The sequence below is a fragment of the Coregonus lavaretus genome (assembly GCF_964263955.1).
Source record: "Coregonus lavaretus genome assembly, chromosome: 12".
NCBI lineage: Eukaryota > Metazoa > Chordata > Actinopteri > Salmoniformes > Salmonidae > Coregonus > Coregonus lavaretus.
The window spans coordinates 29,590,553-29,606,592 of record NC_139999.1 but is presented as its reverse complement, the minus strand read 5'-3'; the positions used below and the strand labels follow the sequence as shown (position 1 = coordinate 29,606,592).

The 16,040-nt window shown below is 45.4% G+C and overlaps 2 protein-coding genes across 2 annotated transcripts; one reads left to right on the top strand and one right to left on the bottom strand.

The window, feature by feature from the left end:
• The first annotated feature begins 7,498 nt into the window (after window positions 1–7,498).
• On the top strand, window positions 7,499–11,297 carry ap5b1 (adaptor related protein complex 5 subunit beta 1). Its single transcript, XM_084172513.1, has 3 exons — window positions 7,499–7,975; window positions 8,143–8,946; window positions 9,101–11,297. Exons 1-3 carry the CDS (start codon window positions 7,823–7,825, stop codon window positions 11,063–11,065), a joined length of 2,922 nt encoding a protein of 973 aa, XP_084028639.1. The 5' UTR covers window positions 7,499–7,822; the 3' UTR covers window positions 11,066–11,297.
• Window positions 11,298–11,332: 35 nt separating this feature from the next.
• On the bottom strand, window positions 11,333–14,294 carry cUnh1orf50 (chromosome Un C1orf50 homolog). The gene is made up of 5 exons (XM_084172558.1): window positions 14,131–14,294; window positions 13,356–13,471; window positions 13,022–13,108; window positions 12,767–12,898; window positions 11,333–12,199 (listed from the first exon to the last, which is right to left on the bottom strand). The coding sequence occupies exons 1-5, from the start codon at window positions 14,177–14,179 to the stop codon at window positions 12,014–12,016; spliced, it is 570 nt and encodes a 189-aa protein (XP_084028684.1). The 5' UTR covers window positions 14,180–14,294; the 3' UTR covers window positions 11,333–12,013.
• Between the last annotated feature and the right edge of the window lie 1,746 nt (window positions 14,295–16,040).

Sequence of the window (16,040 nt, the reverse complement as noted above, 5' to 3'; positions counted from 1 at the left end):
AAAAATGTATGCAGGCGCTCTGGATAAGAGCATCTGCTAAATGACAAAAATGTAAATATTGTCATTCTTCTGCAGCAAAATCTTGTACACCCAAGTGTTTCTCTGCAGCTGCCACCACAACATCTATCCTCTGTGATTTATGTTCCATTCCTGAAGTTCAATTGACAACCATGGCTGTGAATGCCAAATAACAACCTTAATGAAGCCAATGTTATTCCTATCACTCTGTATTGGCCTCAGCCTACTCACAGGGATCCTCTTAGGATCCTACTCCCTGGACCCATCTTCCTCTACTACTTCACTGCCTCAGCATTCTGCACTACTCTGATCCTGGTAACCTCACCCACCTCTGATCTCCAGCACCATGGGTACCCCTACAGTTTACACATAACTTTTTCCACCGACACTACACATTCCTTTGTCTTATGTCCTCCTGCACACTTCTCACATCTATGAATCGCCCTCCTACACACTGCTGCCACATGAGCATAAGCTTGACACCTAAAATACCATAATGGAATTCGGAACAAAAGCTCTCATGGGATAATTGACACATCCTAACTTGACTTCATCTGGTAAAGACTGCATCAAAACTCAGAAGTACAGACAGTGTTTTCTGTTTTTCACCACACTCTTCACTGGATCAGCGTTGCACCAAACGGCGGGGGTCACAGACACCGGGAATCTTCAACTTCAGTTAGTCCTCCTCAACACTTAACGCCTCTCTAGTTATCACTCCTTTCAACGGTGCCCTGCTCCGGGGAGGAAAGCAAGTCACAGTTCTTGTCCCCAGTCGTGTGGTGTGGAGCGCCTGCTCGCTCTGGACGGCAGAAATGCAAAAAATTTACACGATTCCTCTTCGAGTCACATTCACCGACCCAACATTTCCCAACCTCTTCTCCACCCAACTTGACACCACCTATGGATCTGCCAGAAGACAAATATCCATTCTCTCCTAAAATTGCACTCCAACTGGACCAGAATCATCTTTGTCATCATCAGGACAAGGCTCAAATTCGGCAGTCTTCACTGCACCTGCCACCGCAGTTAATTCATTCTCATTCTCGTCACTTTCAATTTCCTTCTGAAGCTCTTCCAAGTTCTGTGTGATCCACCACTACATATTCATTCAAAACATATTCCACTTTTCTCCTTTTTTTCCTGTCCGCCATCTTCTCCTTCATCAGATCTTCCAGAAGGCTTGTGCATTCCCCCATTCCATATTTATTTATAATATGTTCCACTTTTCTCATTTTTCCACTTCATGGCCACACCGGCAATTAGCCGCCTCCTCAATCGTCTCCACTAAGACCCCAACACTTTTTATGGTCCCTATGACCATGATGTTGATGATCCTCTATCATGCTGTGTAGTTTGTAGTGATGCTTTTAGAACTAATGAAAATAGTCATCACACACTTAGCTATCTGTTGTTTGCATGAAATGTTGCTTTATTTGACAGCAGCATAGGTCTACTATACACTGTGCCAATACGTATCAAATCAAAGTTTCACATCAAAACATGACAGCTGAAAATAATGACAGAGACGAGTAGGTCTAATGAATAAACAATGTATTCATATCATTACAATAATGTTTTTAGTGAAGAAATAACCGACTTAGGCATTTTGAAAAAGGCAGGGCTTGCACATGACTGTATGAAGACAGTGTATATTAGTCCAGGCTTGGTCTAGCTCCAGCAAGTCTACAGCAGCCACAGGTGATTCGCTTCACTGCCCTCCAAACACGGTGGAGGAACCCTCCCTTCTTGGTCAATTTACGGTAACCTAAAAGATAGGAAGAAGTATTTTTAGTATTCACCACCAAATCTACAATACTCTTTCGAGAGGGTGTACAATTGATTTGTTTACTCACTTGAGAGGTCCTCCTGTGTCAATGATCTCCAAAGTGTACATGATGAGGCAGAAATGTCTGCTCCTCCACGCTGTAAACAGACAAATTACACTACAGTTGTAGCTCACTGCATTTGTGTGACAAACAAACTGTAATTGTATTCATAGAGAGAGCTTACTCTTTCGCTGATGAACTCTGATCCAACAATGGGATCCGAGAACAACACTGATGGAGTCCAGTGATCTATCAACTTTTCCACAACCATTCTGGAGACATCAAAACACAGTTCCTTGTCTTCGATGAAGGCATCAATAGAAAGTTGGTTTGCAAGGAATGCTGCAACATATCCAGAGTAGAGATTATCTGCCAGCTCAGAGTTAACCTGGCATATGATCTCTTCATAATCTGGTCAGTTTTTCAAGGCTCGCAGGAGAGCCATGCTCTTTGGAGCTTTGGCGAACTTGAATTGGATAACAACCCAAAGCTGATCTGCCAAGCAGAAGTGCTTCGTCACATCTTCACCATTCACTGTCATGGCAGGGTCAATTGCAAAGACGTTATACACAAATGTGTCAATGATGTGTACAAAGAGGGCATTGGGAACAGTTCCAGTGGACATTTGGGTCCAGTAGTTCACAGCTTTGTGCTTTTCTACTCTGCAGTGCTCGCCACAGTCACCATGTCTCACAGGGTATCTTCCAGAGTAACCACTGGGAAGGTGCTTCATGGCTCTCACAATCAGGCAGGCAATGTATCTGGACACCATTTGGCTCTTAGAGGAGACATTGTACTGCAGGATCATCTTGGCACTGGGCCAGTCTGAGCTCTGCGCCAGTTGGTCATACACTGAGGCTACAATCTCTTTCACCTCTGCTGGTTTCAAGTAGAAATTGGCCTCTGTTTCTTCACTGGCCACAGACATTCCAAGGTGACTCTCAGGTGGTTCTCCAGATCATCCAGAAAGGGCCAGTCCTTCAGGACGAGTGTGGCATCCTCACTTGGGGCATCAGAGTATTTTTGGCCTAGCAGTTTGGTCACAATGCTGTGCATGGTTGTAGAACCGATCACAAGAAATTCTCCATGAAGAAGAGGGGACTTACTGTCAAGGTATGACTCATAGTTCTGGATAAAGCAGAAGTTTACGCAGGAGGAGGGTCCAGTCACACAGTTACATGTGACAAGCTGACATACACTTAGAGTGACAGCTGTCATGACAGTCCTGAAAACCTCACTATCTCCAGAAGTCAGGGCTTTTCTCAGGGCAGTGGGGCCACCAGCCACACTCAGCAGGTCATCAAGTATGGAGCGCATAATCCTGACGCCCACAGGCCTGGAGAAGATGATCTGTAGCTGCTTCATATCATTGAACGCATCTGTGATCTGCAGGCTACCAGAAAGGTCTTGCAGCGCGGAGATCACCACCCACATTATCAGGTCGACCAGTGCCATGTTGGTAGATCCCTCTCCTCAGAGGAGTCTCCATTTACAGGGTTGGCTCCAATGCTGAGAATCAGACTGGTCACGATTTCCACCACTACCTCAGATGCACTCTGTAGACGTGAGGCTGGAAGGTAGATCAAATCACTACTGATGTCCTCAATGGCCCTTTGGAGCATGATTCTGGTCGCAAACCCAGTAGGTTCCTTTTGAGCCACAGTCTGCTCTCCACTTGCAGCGTTTATGCTACAGCAAGACAGAAAATAAAGGCAACAAGTTTAGAGACTATGAACACTACAGAGGCTTACTAACAAGGAACAAAGGAACTAATGTGCATAAATTACTAGCTAATAAACACTTTTATCATGTGAAGTGACAGACTCACAGGTTGAGAGGAAAGGGAGGAACAAAGTGACCCTTCAAGGCCATGCAGTGACTGAGAGGATGTGCTGTCGCCATGCGATGCAGTGCAAACTACAAACATCTCATGCTGTATCAGCTCCATCTCCATCTTATGAAGCTTCAGGTGAGTGTTCACCTCCCAACACTGTGTGCAAGAGAGACTCCAAAATAAGGTTTTTCACTGAGACATCAGAGAATATTTTAAAACCAACTCCACCTAAGCCCCCTCCTGGACAAGCCTATTATCACAATGTTTCAATGCAACAGGATTATGAAATGCTATAGAGACTCACTTCTCAATGAAGGCTCCTCTCGCCTGTGAGGTAAGGCAATGCTTCATGTACTCTATGGTGACATGAGAAGAAACCTTGTTCTGGGCCTGCAAAGCCATGAACTCCATCAGGGCTCTTTTCTGCAAACAGATGAGAGGTCTCACAGTAAAACAAATTGAACAATAAACAATATTTTAATAATAATAATTAATTAAACTGCTATAGCACTTTCATAATAGCAAAAAACTAACAAACAAGCAGTATATAATGATATTTTGTTTGCAATCAAGTTTAATTTTGTTTACTCTTTCAAGGTTTACTATTTTACCTAGTGGGCATAATGAGATATTCCCCAGCACAGATCTATGCTCCTCGGGTATGTATTACTTTTAGAGCAAATGACCTGGAATAGAAACATGGGGTTATAAATAAAATATAAAATGGGGTTATAAGCAACAACAACAAAAAAATGTATGCTGAAAGTAAGTAAAGCTAATCTTACCCCCCACTTTTCCTCTTCATCAATGATAATTCACGGAAAGGAGGGCAAATTGCAGTCCAAATATTGTCAACCTCGCTCTATCAGATTTTGTGGGATTATGATTTTATTTTTGCACATTCTGAACATTCTGGGGTGTTTGCCATTATGATGCAAACTCAACATTACACCGCATAGAACGAGATGATCTCACAATTTATTATTTCCCGCCTGGCCATGAGTGCAGACCATCTACAGAAGGGGTTCCCAAACTTTTTTGGCCCGTGATGCTATTTTGATATTTAAAATAAATCGGACCCCACCATGTGAAAAAAATTATGTAATCAATGGGCAATGTTTACTTTTTTAATTTGGGCTTTGACAGTCTATTTCAAATCAGCCTGAGAGTACTTTTGACAGTATTTCAATCTTAAGAAAGTATCGTTTGAAGTGACTGAAATGCATCAGAATGGTATTGGGAATTTCAGAAGATCATCAGGCAATAATTGTATGATCTTCTGTGTAGAAAAGAGCATCATCATTGATGATGTTCTTTTTCCCCCAGTCTGATTTAGTGCCAGGTCTTGTCCACTCGGAGTCCTGCGCAGCTTGTGGGCATTGGTTTCCAGGGAAACAGAAGACACATACGCGTTCCTGAGAGTCTTATCTCTCAGTGATGGGGTCATAATATTTAGTAGTTTAAACGGTTTAAAAGATAGAGCCACATTTGTAGGAAGAAAACAGAAACCGCTCTGTTTATTACAGCTACATCTAGCGGTTACCTGAGGTTACTGGCCTAACCCACGTTCTATGAACCAAGCCTGATTTTATTTATTTTATTTCAGAGTTTCTCTCGCAACCCCATTTTCAAATCAGGCTAACCCTAGTTTGGGAACCCTAGTTTGGGAAACGCTGATCTATAGCCACCAGAGCCATGTATTTAGATTATATTTAGATGATTCTAAATACATGGCTCTGTTGTTAGCCACTATCCACATCTGTGAGGAAAAAAAAGATTGTAGATCGGCATTTTAAGTTTAAGTCTATTAGAAAAACACATTGCATATCAATATAAAATAATGTTTTTGTTAGACATTTACATTTACATTTACGTCATTTAGCAGACGCTCTTATCCAGAGCGACTTACAAATTGGTGCATTCACCCTATAGCCAGTGGGATAACCACTTTACTTTTTTTTTTTAGGGGGGGGGTAGAAGGATTACTTTATCCTATCCCAGGTATTCCTTAAAGAGGTGGGGTTTCAAATGTCTCCGGAAGGTGGTGAGTGACTCCGCTGTCCTGGTGTCGTGAGGGAGCTTGTTCCACCATTGGGGTGCCAGAGCAGCGAACAGTTTTGACTGGGCTGAGCGGGAACTATGCTTCCGCAGAGGAAGGGGAGCCAGCAGGCCAGAGGTGGATGAACGCAATGCCCTCGTTTGGGTATAGGGACTGATCAGAGCCTGAAGGTACGGAGGTGCCGTTCCCCTCACAGCTCCATAGGCAAGCACCATGGTCTTGTAACAGATGCGAGCTTCAACTGGAAGCCAGTGGAGTGTGCGGAGGAGCGGGGTGACGTGAGAGAACTTGGGAAGGTTGAACATCAGATGGGCTGCGGCATTCTGGATGAGTTGTAGGGGTTTAATGGCACAGGCAGGGAGCCCAGCCAACAGCGAGTTGCAGTAATCCAGACGGGAGATGACAAGTGCCTGGATTAGGACCTGTGCCGCTTCCTGTGTAAGGCAGGGTCGTACTCTCCGAATGTTGTAGAGCATGAACCTGCAGGATCGGGTCACCGCCTTGATGTTAGCGGAGAACGACAGGGTGTTGTCCAGGGTCACGCCAAGGCTCTTCGCACTCTGGGAGGAGGACACAACGGAGTTGTCAACCGTGATGGCGAGATCATGGAACGGGCAGTCCTTCCCCGGGAGGAAGAGCAGCTCCGTCTTGCCAAGGTTCAGCTTGAGGTGGTGATCCGTCATCCATACTGATATGTCTGCCAGACATGCAGAGATGCGATTCGCCACCTGGTTATCAGAAGGGGGAAAGGAGAAGATTAGTTGTGTATCGTCAGCGTAGCAATGATAGGAGAGGCCATGTGAGGATATGACAGAGCCAAGTGACTTGGTGTATAGCGAGAATAGGAGAGGGCCTAGAACTGAGCCCTGGGGGACACCAGTGGTGAGAGCACGTGGTGCGGAGACAGCTTCTCACCACGCCACTTGGTAGGAGCGACCGGTCAGGTAGGACGCAATCCAAGAGTGAGCCGCGCCGGAGATGCCCAGCTCGGAGAGGGTGGAGAGGAGGATCTGATGGTTCACAGTATCAAAGGCAGCAGACAGGTCTAGAAGGACAAGAGCAGAGGAGAGAGAGTTAGCTTTAGCAGTGCAGAGAGCCTCCGTGACACAGAGAAGAGCAGTCTCAGTTGAATGACCAGTCCTGAAACCTGACTGGTTTGGATCAAGAAGGTCATTCTGAGAGAGATAGCAAGAGAGTTAGCATGTTGTGTACAACTAAAATAAGCACATACTTCTGATTAAATAAAAAGTATGTCTCACAAATGAAACAGATTTAAATAATTGTTTTATATTAACCATTTTAGTGGTTTAAAGTTTAAACTTGCCATCCACTTTTCAAATGCGCTACAACCACCTGTGGATAAATACACAGGCAGGCCTACAGTTACTGCAATATAATAACTACCCAATGGATGTCGCTGAAGACTATCAGTCAGACGGTCCCTATATCTGTTTCACAATAAAAGTATTCAATAAAACATTTCTAAGAGAGAGAGCGTGAAAAAGTAATTTCGGAAACCCAAAACTACAATTTCGCGTAATTGCGTCAGATGTTACGTTCGTCTGTCCACAAGAGCTTAATAATAATACAAATAATGCCTTTCGTGAACTAACACGAAGCCGTCAATGTTCATGCTAAAACGGATTATCGATTTAGAGATCTCTATCTAGCTCTATGGCCGCTGCCATGCCAGTGGCTACCTTTATTTTGAAGCGCACTTAGCGCCATGTGATATTTGATCACATGACTACTAAGACAAGGAAGTGAAAGATCTTTAATAAAGTGTGATGATCGTTCGTGCCGGTGAGGTGAACATAAAAAGATGAGTTGGTATAGATACAATTTGACAAGCTAGCTAGCTATGTGATAATAACAACCGTCGGTGTGGTGCGATTGCACACAAAAAGGTCTGCTGTGAAGACATCACAACAGACCCCAACTCATTGTTTTGCAGGTCGAGAAAAGCTTTGCCTTATTTCGCAGACCGCAATCAAAGTCGTAGTGGTACCTCTGGTCGTAGGCTACCCAACCCAAAACAGAGATATTTTGCAATAAAAGGAAATAATTTTTGACGTATAGGCTATGTTCGGTTCAATCATGTCAGCGAACTGGCCCGAGAGGATCTCCGCATTCTCGCGCAGCCCGTCCCAGTTCTTGTGCAGCACGACATCGGACATCTTCCTCGCGGAGGTCCTGCGCGAGCTGCGAGATGACAGGGCCAGTGACCACATCAAGGTACATTACACGTTTTCAAGGCACAATTATTGTTGTATTGAGTCCCTCGCTATGTATGTATCCACAGGAAGTGGCAGAGCATTTTCTATGGAGGAAGGCACGTTCATTAATGTGTTTAAACTTTAAACCACTAAACTGCATTATGTCCTCTGTTCTGCCTGCCTCAGGTCTTGCTGTTGTCCCCGCTACTTGAGCACCCTACTCTGCTGTGCCCCTCTGTCTCTGTGGGTGAGGAGACCGCCCTGGAGCTCATGTCTGTGTTTGCCCAGTGCTCCCCCAAATCCCTCCCGCTCCGTCGCCACCTCCTCCTGGCCCTCACCTCCGTGCTCCTCTGCTCCTGCTGTGTTAGCTCACACACCAGTGCCTCCCAAGACTTCCTGGAACTCCTCTTACAGACGGCCCAGGACACCAACGACGCACAGGCTGGGGCTGCATTACGCCCCCTGAGGGCAACAGCCTGCGACTGCCTGAGGGAGCTGGAGGCTTGCCTCCCGGGCCTACTATCCCAACGCTTGGAGCTCCTGAGCAGCCTGAGGCAGCAGGAAAACTCCGGGCTTCACCAGGCTTACACGGGGCTCCATGCCCTGGCACTGAGGAATGCTGTGTATCTGCTCACCCAGCAGAAAGGGGCTGGGGCTGGAGACCTGAAGGCTGCACTGGGGAGCAACGAGGGGTTTGTGTGGGGGGAGGGTGCAGACTCAGCACACCTGGACTCAGAGTCACACTCTGACTTGGCCATCTTTTCGCCCCTCACTCTAGGCCCCATGGGAAAAGTTCCTTCCCTGCAGACGGGCCTAGACTGTAAAGAGCTGAGATCGCTCCTCTCCTCCCTCCTAGAGGAGTCCTACCTGCTCACATCCCTATCCCAGGCTGCACTGCTGCGAGGGCTGGTGGAGGTGCTTGCCATGGTGCCCGCAGTCTCCCCAACGATATTCAGGGCACAGCTGCTGCGTCTATTGGGCACATGCAAGGTTAGTAGCGGTCTACTAGTCTAGGATGAGTTATGGAAGAAATGGCAGATTATCCACAGATCTATCCATGCTTGTGCTGTGGTAGAACATTATCAAACCTAGCTGTAAAATCTTGAGATTTGTGACCGCATTGTTTAATCTCTTGTTGTTGCAGGTGTGTCTGGTGCACACCACTCTGCTGATGAAGGCTGCTTTCACAGACAGCCTGTTCAGCGCAGAGGATGAGGCCTTTCTTCTAAAGCGTCTCGTCGGCCTGTCCCAACACCCCCTACTGAGCACGCCCGAGAAGCTCTTCTACATGGACTGCATCCTGCACTTCCCAGAGAACCGACCAATCAGCTGTGGTGACGGGGACGAGAGCCTGCCCGTGCTCTTGACCCCTCGGCTGGCCGCGGCCCTAGTGCCCACTGTGTTCAATGATAGTGTCAGCATGCTGGCTAGACTCAACCTACTCTCTCTGGTCTACCTGGAGGAAGGAGAAGAAGATGGGGAGGGACAGGGGGGGAGAGGCCTGGCCTACCTGTACGATCACCTGACCTCCCTTCTCCGTATTGTGGAGAACCAGGGCAGTAGGGAGATGGTGGTGACCTTCTTCAGGGCTTCCTTCCTCTTCCTTCTCCACTTCTGCCACGTGGAGCGCTACTCTGAGGACCTGTCTCAGAGGCTGTGTGACCTGTACTTGAGACACACTCGGCTGGCGCCTCACCTCATCAACCTGGCTGACCGGACCCAGGACCGGCTGGAGGAGTCAGGCTGGGCTGTGGCACTGCTTAAAGCCCTGCAAAGAACCATCACAGAGGCCCCACTGTCCCAGCTCACCCTGCAAGACCTCCGCTGGCACCTCAGGATCCTGGCCCGCGTGGCAGAGGAAGGGGAAGTCCTCCAGAGGGCCACTCTCAACTTTCTGCTGTGCGTCATCACTTCCTCTTCATCCGCGCTGTGTGTGAGCGGGGACTGGCGTCTGGGGAACGGCGTGCTGGGGGTGTGTCGACGCCTGCTCCTGCACCCCAGCTTGGACTCCCTCCTCACACCGCTGGCTGACCTCCTACAGCACCTCACCTGTCATTATGGTGAAACAGACATCCAGGACCACGCCCGCTTGTACTACACCCTCCTCACCACTCTCTCCCGGGAGAAGCTGGCTGGGGTGTTGGCACAGAGGGGAGCAGAAAGGGGGCGGCAAGCCAAAGTGCGCTCCATGTCTGCCATCATGGCCGAGACCGAGGAGTTGACCAGCGGACTGACCGTGCACCAGACAGAGCGACCGCTGCTGAGGCTGGTCAAACTGGAGAAACATGAACCAGATGACTGCAAACCAGAGCATAAACCAGAGAGTGAATCAGCCTGTGAGTCTGAGAGCTCCCCAGGACAGGGCGGGATAGAGAGAGAGGATTACAGAGCCCAGTTCCAGAGCCCCAGCTTCGCCTCTGAAATCACCCTCCAATACCACCTCACACACACTGGAGTTCATGACCCCCGTTTTGACAAGCTCTTCAGCATCCGCTTGCACTTTGACCTCACGGACGGCCACTATGAGGAAGTGAGTGACATCAGCGTGCCTTGCCTGTTCAGGACCAGGAAGCCCCCTACAGTGAGGCTGAGGCTGAAGCCCAAGCAGCCGTACCACACCACCCTGAGAGCTAGCGCTATCTTTACCACGGAGGACGGCCTCTCCTGGCACTCCCAGCTGGCAGACCTCCATGTGGCTTTCCCTGAGGTGTTTCTGCCCTTCCTCGCACCCCTAGGGTGGACCAGGGAACAGAAGCAGAGAGTGTTTGAGGGGATCTGGGGCGAAATATGCTCAGAGGAGTCTGAGGGTGATTTGACCAACGCTGCCACTAGCCTGTTCTGTGATCAGTTGGAGGATTCGGCTATGGGTGAGCTGGTGGAGAAGCACTTTCAGAGATATCTGGTCTCAGACTTGGATAAAGGCAGGTGTAAAGTGCTGTTCTTCCTCCCACCCCAGTCTCACGTGCTGCTGAAGATCATCACAGAGGAGGATGCCGTCCAGGTTCATATTGCTACAGACAACTGGAAGCTTCTGCCTTATATTAACTCTTATCTAGAGGACATTACCAAAGAGATTCACAGCACACAGCAAGTCAATGGTGATGTCTGATTCTGGAAGTGGTGGGCTCCATACTAGAAGAGACGGCTTGTTTTTATTAAATGAATACGCCCTTTTAACACTTGTCTGTTTTGTGATTTCACAGTGCCTCCTTTTCAGTCTCTGCTTTTGAAATGTTGCTTGATGTATTTACTATTGATGTTTGTAAACTGATCATTTGAATCATGTGGATTTGTGAAAATATTTTGTAATTGAACTTCTAAATAAAGTCAATGTGTGACTGACTTCTGCTTGTTTACCTCATGCTTAACACAGAAGTGCCATACTTAAATATTTTATTACAGCTGTACAATCATTTTGCAGGTCCCAAAAACAGAAAATGCATTCCAATTACAGAACAGGTTGCCTGGTCCCCCATGAAAACATAAGGAAGAAAATAGAATTAAGACTTGGACACCAATCTACTATTAGAGATGGTCATTTGAGTGATATAGCAGTTTCCCATTGTGTGAAAAGGAATATGCTTTAATATTTTAAGTAAATCATAAATACATTCCTTGAAAGACCTTTGGTGAAAAACTGGAAAGAACCATTTAGAACCTTGAATTGTTTCCTAATGCTGTTGTACATGGGATATTTCCCATAAACTCTGTCTTCAAGACTTTCCATTTGAGCAGTTTGAAGACCGTACAATTGTCTTTGACGTAATGAAGGATTCCACACAATAAAACAGTTCTGTATGACTAAAGTTTCACAATAAAACCCCAATGGGACCAGATTTACTGAGCTTGCCTAAAAGTTTGCGCCAAATGAATAAAAACAAAACAAATATTTGTTAATGTGTTGTAATACACATTTTGGCCTTTACTTTGCATGCACACCCCCCCAAGTTAGCTTATGTTTCTCAAACTAGCAAATATGTCCCTGTATGTCCAGTAAGACCATTTTAATGCCACTCAATGTGGCCCCTTTAAGACGGTCCTGTTCCAGGTTGCAGCTCTACTTCGAGATGTTCTCAAAGTTGGCCTCTAAGCAGGGAGGCAGGGCTGTCTGCTGGCTCAGGAGTTTGTCCATGATGGCAATTTCAGCGTCCTTCTTCTCCACGTCGTCTATAGGGGTCCAGGACATGTCGTATTGAAGCTTGAACGCACCACAAGGCTTGTGAGGGCAGCCGGCGCCCCAGTCCTTCAAAAGAGAGATAGGTGAGAGGCCATTACGCAATTAGATAAGAGAAGCAGTTTAGTCATTAGTAGAGTAAATATTAGCACCATCTTTTTCTAAAAGGGTTATGGGTTTGGCAGACACCTAATGGGCTGTTCCTTTCTTATATACAAATTAAAGTGGGACTTTTTTGTTAATCTTTCTATATCCATTCAATGTTCTCCTGTGTGTGCTACTGTGCTTACACAACCATGCTCTGTGGCCAATGCGTGTGCACACAAAGATGCAAGTGGTCAGTCAGCACCACCTCTAACCGGCTAAAGGGAACATTATCAACTCCCATCAGGGTCACATGTAGACTTTGAACGTCTAAATGTCCCAACTCATAACATTATACACCACATGGTGGTATATGTTCTGTAACATTATGTTACTCAGTCATTCAGCTGCTGTTTGTGCTGGGGGCTTTCCCGGGTGATTGGAACGTTAGAAATGTGACGGAATAGACATGTTTCTTATCTTTCAGAGTAGAGCCATATCTGAACGTTCCAAATTATTGTGCCTAATGCCGCCCAGGTGTGATGTGCTTACCTGAGGAGAGAGGATGGAGAAGTATTTCTGTCCGGAGGGCCGCTCGTACAGGTAATACATGTTCCCTGGCTTCTTGACGACGTTACATGCAGCGTGGTGCAGCTCAGCGTCCTTCTTGGCATCCTCTAAAACCTACACCAGAGAACAAAAACATTCAGATCAAACCAACTGGTATCACAAATGCTACTTAATTATTTCCCTATATGAATTACATAGATTGGTTACATAAAGTAATATGTAAGCCATGCGCCTCACCTTTCTGGCTTGTTCCTGCAGGTATCTAATTTGATCAGCAATGACTGTCAGTCTGTTGCAGGCGTTGGCTCTGACAAAGTCATCTCCCTAGGAACCCAATACAGGTAACCAAACATAAGGTAAATCTCAAACAGAATGTCTTCATCATTATGATACATTCTTGAGGGGGCGACGTCAAACCAAAGTTAGGGTTCAGAAAGGCTCAGTTGGCAGGGGAATGGTGCTGGCAACACCAGGGGTTTGCTTCCCACAAGGTCTGTACATGACTATGGATAATCTGATTAATATAATCATCATTATCATTATTCCATTACAATGCCATTAATTTAATTACCCGTTGTACTTGTGTTGCCAGAGCAACCAGATCCATGGGGTCTCCCACCCTGTTGGTCTGGTAGGAGCTGACTAGGTCCAGCCCATTGGGGTTGCTGCTGCTCTCCACCAAGTTCACTACAAACACACAGGGACACTTGAAACTTGCATAACACAAATTGAGGAATGGTGACAAAGCTAGACATTTTTGTGAAGCTTTGTGCTAGTCTAGACTACATGGATTTACTGATTGCAACACCCATTTACGTAGGCCTACAGTCTTCAAAACGTCTGGCCTCCCCTCCACAAATAACCTCAGACAGACTGACTAGAATACATAAGCGGCTCCACAAGTTCATGCTTTGAGTGGCTCGTGCCTTGCTTCCTGACCTGCAAGTAAGCACTTTCTGTTCACGTTTAGCAAAAGCCAGCTGCTAAATCGTTGGCAAAATTGCTGACCCTGATCTGAACCGAATGAGGTGTATGACGGTGGAATAGCCTACTGTAAAATGTCATGTAAAAATGTGAAACTACTGGAAAAAAAATACCCAAGGTAAAATCTGGTAATTAGAAATTCCCTTTGAGTGCGACTAGCTAGAGAAGATCCCTAACTAATAATAGTCGAGCTAAAAGCCTACTCAATAGGGATCTAAACTAATGTTTATACAGTATCACCAGTAAACACATTTATAACAATGAATCAAATTTTACGAAACATTCAATTCACACCCTATCCAGGACATTGATTGAGAACAATTTAACAACAGCTAGTTATGCTACAGTGTAGGAAGTCTTACCTGTGGTGGTTTTGTCAGGTTGATTCGGAAGGCTAACTGTCCTGTCCATTTTCTTTACTGTAGATAATTTGGTATACAATGTAGCGAAATGCTCTCAGAAATGACCAGTTGCAACTACTCCTCCGTAGCAGGTTTTGTAACCAATGTGCTGTGCTGTGTGAAAGGTTGGCCGGCCAGCAGGGGGGTGTTTTAAGGTCTTGAGTCTCCTCCTCCTACCCAGCCTACAATAGTAGGCCATTTAGTTGCCCGTCTGAAAATTATGGCAAAACGTTATTTCAGTATAATTGTCGAACAATTATAATAACAAGAATAATTTAAATATCACATTAAACACTAGATATAATTAATGGCCAAGCTGGCGGATGATTATTGTCATTATTGAGTGAGAGGGAGGCATTTATTGTAGGGCTTAGAACACAGGGGAGGTGTAACTTGTGTAACAAAACATTGTTACATACATAGGCTATTTGGAAGGAACGTGGAGAAAGATCTTATGAAATGGACGATTGTCCTTATAATATAATATAATATAATATGCCATTTAGCAGACGCTTTTATCCAAAGCGACTTACAGTCATGTGTTATGTCCTCCATCACTTGTTCTAAAGACTTGCTATTATAAATGACCAGACATGATTTACAGGTTGAGAATCACATTTATTTATTGTAATAATGTGGGGATATTTATCATGTGGAATATATTACCTGAATGTGTTTGTATACCTTTTCATACCTTTATTGAAGTTGATTGTCAAATAAATACATTTTTATTTGTCACATACACGTGTTTAGCAGATGTTATTGCGGGTTTAGCGAAATGCTTGTGCTTCTAGCTCCCACAGTGCAGTAATATCTAACAAGTAATATCTAACAATTTCACAACATATACCCAATACACACAATCTAAGTAAGGAATGGAATTAAGAATATATACATATGGACGAGCAATGACAGAGCTGCATGGACTAAGATACAGTAGAATATTATAGAATACAGTATATACAGTTGAAGTCGTTAAAACTCGTTTTTCAACCACTCCACAAATATCTTGTTAACAAACTATAGTTTTGGCAAGTCGGTTAGGACATTTACTTTGTGCATGACACAAGTAATTTTTCCCACAATTGTTTACAGACAGATTATTTCACTTATAATTCACTGTATCACAATTCCAGTGGGTTAGAAGTTTACATACACTAAGTTGACTGTTCCTTTAAACAGCTTGGAAAATTCCAGAAAATGATGTCATGGCTTTATAAGCTTCTGATAGGCTAATTGACATCATTTGAGTCAATTGGAGGTGTACCTGTGGATGTATTTCATGGCCTACCTTCAAACTCAGTGCCTCTTTGGTTGACATCATGGGAAAATCAAAAGAAATCAGCCAAGACCTCAGAAAAGTCTGGTTCATCCTTGGGAGCAATTTCCAAATGCCTGAAGGTACCACGTTCATCTGTACAAACAATAGTACGCAAGTATAAACACCATGGGACCACGCAGCTGTCATACCGCTCAGGAAGGAGACGCGTTCTGTCTCCTCGAGATGAACGTACTTTGGTGCGAAAAGTGCAAATAAATCCCAGAACAACAGCAATGAAGATGCTGGAGGAAACAGGTACAAAAGTATCTATATCCACAGTAAAACAAGTCCTATATCGACATAACCTGAAAGTCTGCACAGCAAGGAAGAAGCCACTGCTCCAAAACCGCCATAAAAAAGCCAGACTACGGTTTGCAACTGCACATGGGGACAAAGATCGTACTTTTTGGAGAAATGTCCTCTGGTCTGATGAAACAAAAATAGAACTGTTTGGCCATAATGACCATCGTTATGTTTGGAGGAAAAAGGGGGCAGCTTGCAAGCCGAAGAACTCCATCCCAACCGTTAAGCACAGGGGTGGCAGCATCAT

Bases quoted from the DNA above. Each gene is read 5' to 3' on its own strand.
- ap5b1 (XM_084172513.1), top strand. From the start codon at position 7,823: ATGTTCGGTTCAATCATGTCAGCGAACTGGCCCGAGAGGATCTCCGCA. The intron at 7,976-8,142 runs GTACATTACACG...TGCCTGCCTCAG, and splicing joins GGGCCAGTGACCACATCAAG to GTCTTGCTGTTGTCCCCGCT. The intron at 8,947-9,100 runs GTTAGTAGCGGT...TTGTTGTTGCAG, and splicing joins GTCTATTGGGCACATGCAAG to GTGTGTCTGGTGCACACCAC.
- cUnh1orf50 (XM_084172558.1), bottom strand. From the start codon at position 14,179: ATGGACAGGACAGTTAGCCTTCCGAATCAACCTGACAAAACCACCACA. The intron at 13,472-14,130 runs GTAAGACTTCCT...GTGTGTTTGTAG, and splicing joins ACCTGACAAAACCACCACAG to TGAACTTGGTGGAGAGCAGC. The intron at 13,109-13,355 runs GTAATTAAATTA...TTGGGTTCCTAG, and splicing joins TGGCAACACAAGTACAACGG to GGAGATGACTTTGTCAGAGC.